General features: G+C 40.4%; 1 protein-coding gene across 1 annotated transcript in view; it reads right to left on the bottom strand.

Annotated features, from left to right (window-relative positions):
• Positions 1-1,171: 1,171 nt before the first annotated feature.
• CREB3L1 (cAMP responsive element binding protein 3 like 1) overlaps positions 1,172-8,780 on the bottom strand; it is a 111,490-nt gene continuing 103,881 nt past the window's right edge. The window contains exons 10-12 of the mRNA XM_020798655.3: positions 8,207-8,327; positions 4,376-4,643; positions 1,172-3,130 (exon numbers count right to left, since the gene is read on the bottom strand). Coding sequence (XP_020654314.1) covers positions 3,094-3,130; positions 4,376-4,643; positions 8,207-8,327 — 426 coding nt within the window. The 3' untranslated portion in view covers positions 1,172-3,093. The remainder of the gene's footprint in view (positions 3,131-4,375; positions 4,644-8,206; positions 8,328-8,780) is intronic.

The following is an 8,780-nucleotide window of genomic DNA, read 5'->3' as shown; positions in this document are numbered from 1 at the left end:
CACCTTGTTGGAGGTGGAGCCTGTAGGCTCAGGTGCAACAGGGACTCAGAATGTCCAAACATTCTGAGCTGACAGGCTGAATACTGAAATCTAAGGTAAAGGTAAAGGTTCCCCTTGACAATTTTTGTCCAGTCGTGTTCGACTCTAGGGGGCGGTGCTCATCCCCATTTCCAAGCCATAGAGCCAGCGTTTTGTCCAAAGACAATCTTCCGTGGTCACATGGCCAGTGCGACTTAGACACGGAACGCTGTTACCTTTCCACCGAGGTGGTCCCTATTTATCTACTTGCATTTACATACTTTCGAACTGCTAGGCTGGCAGGAGCTGGGACAAGCGATGGGCGCGCACTCCGTCGCGTGGATTCGATCTTACGACTGCTGGTCTTCTGACCCTGCAGCACAGGCTTCTGTGGTTTAGCCCACAGCGCCACCACATCCCTACTACTGAAATTTAAGTTTTCTTAATTTATGAGCCAGAAAAGCATGTGTGGGGTGTCTTCTAAACGGGGGCATCTTATAAACGGAAAAATCTGGTAGATTAGATAGATAGATAGATAGATAGATAGATAGATAGATAGATAGATAGATAGATAGATAGATAGATAGATAGATAGATAGATAGATAGATAGATAGATAGATAGATAGATAGATAGATAGATAGATAGATAGATAGATAGATAGATAGATTTCTTCGAAGCTCATGAGCATGCACAGTCTTTAAAACAGAATGACGAAAGTAAAGAACTACACAGGACCCAAACCACTGCAGTCCTTCCATTTCAATATGTTTTCTACAGCCATATACCTTTTAAAGGCTTCCCTCTTTCTCCCAGTACATCTTTTGTTTGTTTTAGAAAGCAAATACGCTTTTCTCCCAACAGCAAGGGCTTCCTCTCCATCTGTTATATCATTTTATAATTATATTGTTACAAGCTTGTTGCTGCAGGGTTGGGGCAATGATGGATTTGAGAGGGAAGTTGCTGCCATCATTGCTTAGTAATAAAATCTGTGTGCAAAACCCTTAGAGAAGCTCTGTTCTTGCAAATCTCTGTGCCCAATGCAAGAGCCCTGCACTTATTTATTAAGTGAAGGTGGCAGTACTTCACTTTCAGAAACATTTGCTAAATTAATATCTCATCAATTAAATAATGAACAATTCAAACAACAGAACTGATGCTGCATCTTTTTTTTTATTTTGCTGCTTGAAAGCAATTGCAGAGCTAGTAACAGAAGAGAAATAGCGATATAGTAAAAACAAAACATTAGGTGCTAGTCTAAGAGGAAACAGCGCCCTGCGAAGAAAGGAAGTTCATAGAGGCCAAGCCCGCAATAACTCTTAATAAAATACAATACAGAAAATAGGATCTGAGAGTCTCCAAAATACAATATCTTAAGGGATTGGCAATAATACAAAATAAGGTTCATTATGTACAAACAATTTCTGCTTTTGGTCTCTGTACAACGATGCAAATTTGAGGCACACGTGGACTATGCCAAATAGAATTTCTGGCTGATGAAAGGATTTGCATTAACTGAACAATGTTTCTTTGTGCTGCTTTTGTATTAAGAAAGAGGTGTTGTGAGAGTTCAGAGAGCTATGGTGGCATGTGTTGGTCCTGGTGGATTTTTTCTGAGAATTGCTCTGATAGATCTCCCCGTTCCCATATATCTGATGACATGGAAGCCATAGGGGAAACCTGCTACCTTGTACATAGGGCCCAGCTAGCTTCAGGGAATACAGAATGAATGGGGCTGTGCAGGGAACAATTGTGCATCCCTGTCATCTCTATCCTGTAATCTTCTGCCTGTAGAAGTTGTACATTTCTGGGTATGGTCAACCAGGTGCCTTTCTTTAGCTCACAAGGAAGCCCATCTAGTTTGTAGTGTCATGTTCTAAGTACAGCACTGTTAGAGGAGAGAAGGGCCCCATTAAGGCTGCTTGTTTGGAGAAAACTAAATCAAAAGCATAACAGGAACAAAGAACTAAAAAGACATATAATGGTTCCCATTGGTGAGGTCCTCTGGCCCATTTCTGCAAAAACTTCAGACACTGAATTGCACACAGTATTTCCATATTAGAACGAATATGCATTTTTCCATCAGTATATTATGGGTAAAGAAAGGAAAAAAGAAAGAGAGAACAGGATTCAAATCAGTGTTTGACAAGACAAGATTTTGGTATAGGATGTGATTTTGTCGCCTTTTTCCTAATTTTTTTGCCTTTTACCCATGCTCAGAAGCAAATCCTTTTTGGTCTAAATTCCCTTCTTAGACCCAATGAGAGTAGACCCAGTGAATCAATGGAACATATATAAATGTTGATTACTAAGAACCCCTTGATTAAGTGGGTCTACTCTTGTTGGGACTAAGGATTGGTTTGAATGAACAGAGTTCAATGAGATTTATCTTCAAGTAAGTGTATGTGACTGCAGCCACGATCTTCATAGTGGGTTTGGTTTTATGGATTTCTTACTTGGTAAGCTTTTCTTTGATCTCATCTGAAGACTGCTTTTAATGTTATTTGGATATTTAATTGTAATCTGTTCTTACATTTCTGGCTCTGTGCATTCTACCTTGTTATTTTTAGATGTAATTGTGTAGTATAAAAATTAAGACCATCTCCCAGCCCTACCCCCCAAATCTGGCATGGTTGGGATGATGTATTCCTGATCCAAGGACAAACATGGTTGGGTACAGTTTATACAGTATACTTATGAAATTGTTGTCTGAGGAAAGAATATAACCAGTGGTCATGGTGATCATGACTAGTGGGGATAGGTTAAAGGCCTGAGGCTTCTACATTGCCAGGTGCTATCCCTGATTATGGTGATCAGTGTAAATCCTGACTGAAGGAGCAATATTGACACTGGGGACCGAATGAACAAACAGATAAGAGGGTGAACTCAAGGCCAATTTGAAGACATCCAAATGGAACATCCTCTCCCACTTGCAGTGCAAGCCTACACTTGTGTACTCAGAAGTAAATCCCACTGAATTCATTGGGACTTACTTCCAGGTAAGCATGCATAGGATTGTGCCTTTAATCACGCCACTCAGGAAACTCAACAGAGGAGGCCTTGAGAATTGCAGCTGCTACAAGAATTCAGCAGTATCGCTGGAGTTTCTGTCTCTGTAGAAAAAAAAGGAAGGAAAGAAAAGCATCAATCTGTTATCTTGTCACCTGCTTTCTCTCTCCATGTCAGATCCAGTCCTCTAATGCAGTGGTCCCCAACCTTGGGCCTCCAGATGTTCTTGAACTACAACTCCCAGAAGCCTTTGCCACCACCTCTGCTGGCCAGGATTTCTGGGAGTTGAAGTCCAAGAACATCTGGAGGCCCAAGGTTCGGGACCACTGCTCTAATGAATGCTATGATGCCTCCTCCACAATCCTTGGTTTGCTAACTTAGCAGAACTTAGAAAAATACTTATACAGTAATTCTTAGAACTGTTCAACCAGCATGACCTTTGGCTAGGTAATTATAGAGACTGTATTTTTAAAAGGAGGCTTTTCCAAGCCTGTATTTCCAGATGGTTCATTAAGTTTCTCTGAGGACCCTTCCATCTGCACTGTTCTAGAGACACATCTGATTTTTGCTGTAAAGTGCTCTGACTGCTACCAGCTCTGTTGGCAACTGAATCTTATAGTCCATACTGCAGTTTAGGGACAGACACATATTTTAAAAAAGAACCCATATACACTCTGCCATTTCTAGTTAAAAACAGAAGAGAACAGCTGAAAAGAAAGATTTGTGCTTTAGACTCTGAACAACCACTGCCACCGAGTAGAATAGACTGATCTAGAAGGGCAAATTAATTTGGCCATGTCTAAGGCAGCTTCCTAGTTATCTCCAGTAGAGAAGATACATGATCTACCACTGCAATTATTGATTCAAAGGCAATAATTGGGAGAGTCTGATCAATGCACTTTAAACAGGAAGAAAAACCTTAAGAACATGGCCAAACAGCCCAAAAAACCTACAACAACCACTTTAAACAGAGCTAGGAGAAGTAACTTTTCTAAACTATAACTGCCAACTGGCTATGCTAGCTGGAGAGACATGTTCTGGAACTGAAATTAAATATAGATATATTCTAGTTATGATATTTGTGCAAGCATATTGGACAAAAAAAACAAAGCAATACAAAAAAAGAGAGACAAAAACATTGTAGCACCTTAGACTAATGACTATATTTTAATGTGAGCTTTCATGGATCAAGTCCACATCCTCAAACAGAAGAGTGAGACTATGTGATGGTTATACTTATACATGGTTCCGTGAACAAGTAAGGACACAGATAATGAACAGCTTGATAGTATGTTCCTTTACTAATGAACTATTTGGCACCAGCTAGAAAGAGGCCCGCATCTTCTTACCTCTCAAGGAATCGCTGCTTGGAGTGAGTAAGAGCTGAGCTGCTCTCGTTTTGAATTTGCCCCTCCAGGTTGGGTTTGTTCAGGTATTTGGCTGTTTCATGGGCCACAACCAGAGGGTTGTGCACGTGCTCCTGAGGCTGTTGCTCTTCCTCACGTTGCCTGTTATCAGCCTCCCACTTTTCAGAACGCTCTACTGAGATGAAGGAGCTATAGCTTTCCTCTAAGGACCCCCCATGCTCATCGTAGAACAGAAGGCTTCGAGAATGAACTGCAGAAGAGAAGAGCTCTATTAGGTGCTGAAGCCATGATTGTACGATGTTGATAGATTATTCCAAACCCTGCTATTTATTTTATATTTCACTCATTAGTTACTTCTATATTTCACCCTTCCTCCAATATACATGACAACTGCTCCTTTCTACTTAATTTTCACAACAAACCTTTGAGGTATGTCAAGCTGAGAGGGAGTGATTGGGCCGAAGTCTCTAATAATTTTCACAGGTCAGCAACAATTTGAAAAGGATTTTCCAAGTTCCAGTCTAGCACTAACCATTATGCTACCAAAATGCATCAGCATATAAACTGATGACATATCTACACAGCCTGACCACATTAGAGCATTGCCCAGCTCTGTGTTACAGCCCTCCCTTCTCTTAACATGTTCATGCTGCTGCTGCTGCTGTTATGCACCATCAAAGTTGTTTCTGACTTATGGTGACCCTAATAGGGGTTTCAAGGTACCTATTACCCCTCCAGTATGTCTCCATGGCCAAGCAAGGATTTGAACCCAGGTCTCCTGAATCCTAGTCCAAGATTCTATACACTAACACTATATTAGCCAAAATCTTATTGCCTAAGTTACTCCACCAGAAGGTTGAGAAAATGACTAGCAGCGGGAGATTATTTGTACTTAAAGACTTCTTTCATATGTCCCACAGCCTGTCTGACTCATGAGTAATCCATTACATGGAAGTCACAGAATGGAAGAAGGAAGCTTTTAATTACCTAAAATCTTTCTCTGCTGGTAATTAAAGATTTTTCCCTTCCATAACTACAGCTCTCATATAATAAAACTGATTATGTCTGAGTCAGATGAGCTGACGACAAAAGGAGAAAGCCTTTGATAACTGAGAATCCCCCTCGTTACCAGTGACCTCATCACCTTTTACAGATGTAACTTACACAGCAGGCTTTTGGTCACTGGCTGTCATTAAAAGCACATGGAAAGTCAGCATACAAGGTATTTCTCTGCTGTGTTTTCATATCAACAACAGATCTACATGGTAAATTTCTATTTGCCATGCCCTTCTTACAAGTGCAGGAACCAGGATAGAAAAAAATTGTAGTAACTGTTTTTTAAAAGTCCAGTTGGGGGGCATTTGGGTTTCCCAGTGGCATTATCTATTAATACACCAACCAACCACATCCTTTTAAAAATGATTTGAACACTGTTCACAGATGACCCTTTGACAGGAGAGGTGAGGACGATCTACTAAACCATCTGTATACCAGATTCTTCATATTGTAATCACAAAAGGCAGTGCCACTTCCACATGGAGCATACTCATGCTAATCTTGAAGACTCTAAGCAGCCTCTGTTAGCATGGAGACATTGTCATCAGGAAGCTGTTCTAGCTGACCTTTATATGGTTGCTAGGATATGTATACTAGTCCTTTGTTTGGGCCAAGAGTGTGCAAACAAAATGCAGACCTTTGGTCATGAGTTATTGTGCATTGAAGGAACAAGTGAACCCCTCTCCCCAAATGAAAAATCACATAGGTTGTTTTAAACTGCTAAAAATATCTGGAAAGTCAGCTGGCTCTTTAAGAAGTGCCACTGTAGAGATCGGTCTCCAATAACATGTCCAGAAAATTTTCAAAAAACATGTGTTGCAGATCGAACTCTAAATGTTTGCTGGAAGTGCAGAACATAATTGGAGAGAAGTGCAACTAATGTCCCTAGATATAAATGCAGGTAGATGGGCTTCCTTTATTTGCTTCCACACATCTGTTTACACCCCCTCTCTTAATCCCACAGCCAGTGGTACCAGAACACATCTTTTCTATTTCTCAAATATGTAGATCATTCTAATAAAACTTTATTGGAAGCAGTCTTTTGTTGACAATTCCACACATCATCCTCTATACAGCTTCTCAACGGAGTTGAGCCTGACAAATGTTTGAATGGCAACTCTATAACTGTTTCTCCAAAGTCTTTAGCAGAAGTCTGGGACAGAAAAATAATAAAGTAAAAAAAGACTAATAAACCTGCCTCTCAGTTTTAAAGTAAACAACATTCCAAATAAAGGGTCCTAGACAGAGAAAAAGAGAGAGAGCTAGTCAATCTGCCTTTGAGAATGTCAACGGTTTTGGTCACTCACTGACAGACAACAGGATCAATATGCAAGGAGAATGAGGTGCCAGTCCTTAAACAGTATGCCTATGATCATGCTTGTCTGCACTGCAGACAAATAATGCATGAATATTTGTGCACTGTTTGTTTCAGGGTTTGCTGTTTGTGCCAAGACAGTGACTATTTTGGACAAAGTCCCTATGAGGCTAAGTGAATGGCCCAAAATGACCAATCATGGGAAGATTGGCTGTTTCAGGCCATTTGTTACCTACACATTTTCTGGGGTATGTAATGGGCATGAAAGGTTTGGGGACTACTCTTTGTGTAGCCCTGAAGCAGATCTCTACCCACAATCAAAAACAGGATGACCAGGTTTATTACCTCAGCTATTTTCTTGTGAGAATCTGGTTTTTGTTTTCAGCTTGTGTTCATATGAGAGAGGCTCAAAGAAAATCTCAGGAAACAGAGTAGGAATAATGGTGTAGCTGAGGTGACAATGCTTGTACGTACTGTCAGAAGACCTCAGGCAATTTTCATCTAGAAATTTTGTCAGTTTTCCCTCCTTACTTCCCACCCCCTACAGACATCCATTTGAAGTGACAAGCCCATTGGGGGAGGGAGGTATCTGAGGTGGAAATAACTGATGAAACCCACACTGAGCTGTGCAGATGGCTATAAATCAAATTTAATAAAACTAGTGATGCCATTAATCCCACTATACCTAGACCTTCAATACATCAGAGGGCAACACTAGTATTTTTTAAAAGAATAGCATTTGTTTATGAAAGACGAGAACATCAGCATCAACATCTATACACATGGCGGACCTCAATTTGGAGGTGGGTGTGGATGAATAAACTGAAAGTTAGATGATCATATATGATCACACACCTCACTCTTGGGGGAAGACCCCAGCTGTGGAACCTACATGCTAGCTCTACCTGTTGTTCATAGGCTTATAATAGATGGGCAACTTCAAGACCCCTGCATTGAGGAAACAGCTCTTCAAGGAGAGATGCTTTCAAACAGAAAACTATCCTGCATAAAGTGAACAGAAATAATATCCTGTTCCATTACAGGTTTCCTGACACATCCAGATCTGCTCAGTTCAAGACTGAAGACATCAAGAAATAGTCTTGTTATTTGCCACAGACATACTGGTCACACATGGAACTAGACAAATGTTTTGTTTTCCTGCATCAGATGCTTTGATTCACCTTTGGTGAATTACTCTTGGGACAGAAGGTTAATAGAGGAAATGGCAGACGAGACAAACAGAAGCATCAACATCTGAATCAGAGCTTTGAAACATCAAAGTTTTGCGCTACAACACCCAGAAGCAATCAGCCAGTCTGTCTAGTGGCTGGGCTGGCTGGAGGATTATAGGATTTAGTAACATTACCACACTCTAGATTTGCTATAACTCTGGCTCTTCCAGAGGGTTATAATAACAAAGAATTAGGTGACATCTAACTCACTTTTACTGGTTGTGTAAATGTCCGGTGATGGAGCTGTTTTTACTGTCTGTGATGCTGCAGAGAATTCTGGGAGACATGGCATCATTGAGCCCAGGACCAAGACAAAGCACAAAACTAGGACCTATGGATGAAATGCAAAAGGAACCATCAGTGCAGCTAACCAAGAGATAGAATATGATTGTGCGCTTGTGTTCACGCAAGGAAACAGAAGTGAGAAGTTAAGCTGCAAATTGTCGTTGAGTTTTTGAAAAAAAATAAGTGGCTAGACCTTAACTTGAGACTTTTCTTAGATGCAGCTATTTATTCCTGATAAAGAATACAGTTATAACTGAAAACAAATCAAATGATCTGCACATCAATGTCAGTGTTAAATACCTGCTGGTATCTTTTATTTACTGTGTTTTTATCCTGTCATTCCTCCAAGGTGTTCACTGAAACAGGATTTCTGTTACAGTCATCCTCGCTTCACTCATCATCACAATAACCCTGTGAGATGATTATTAGCTCAAGGTTTCCCAGATTGCTTTTTGCTTAAGTAGTAATTTACATCTGAAGCATTCTGGTCCTTCAACAT

Source organism: Pogona vitticeps, chromosome 1 (genome assembly GCF_051106095.1).
Source record: "Pogona vitticeps strain Pit_001003342236 chromosome 1, PviZW2.1, whole genome shotgun sequence".
Taxonomy (NCBI): domain Eukaryota; kingdom Metazoa; phylum Chordata; class Lepidosauria; order Squamata; family Agamidae; genus Pogona; species Pogona vitticeps.
This window is presented reverse-complemented; position numbering and strand designations above follow the sequence as displayed.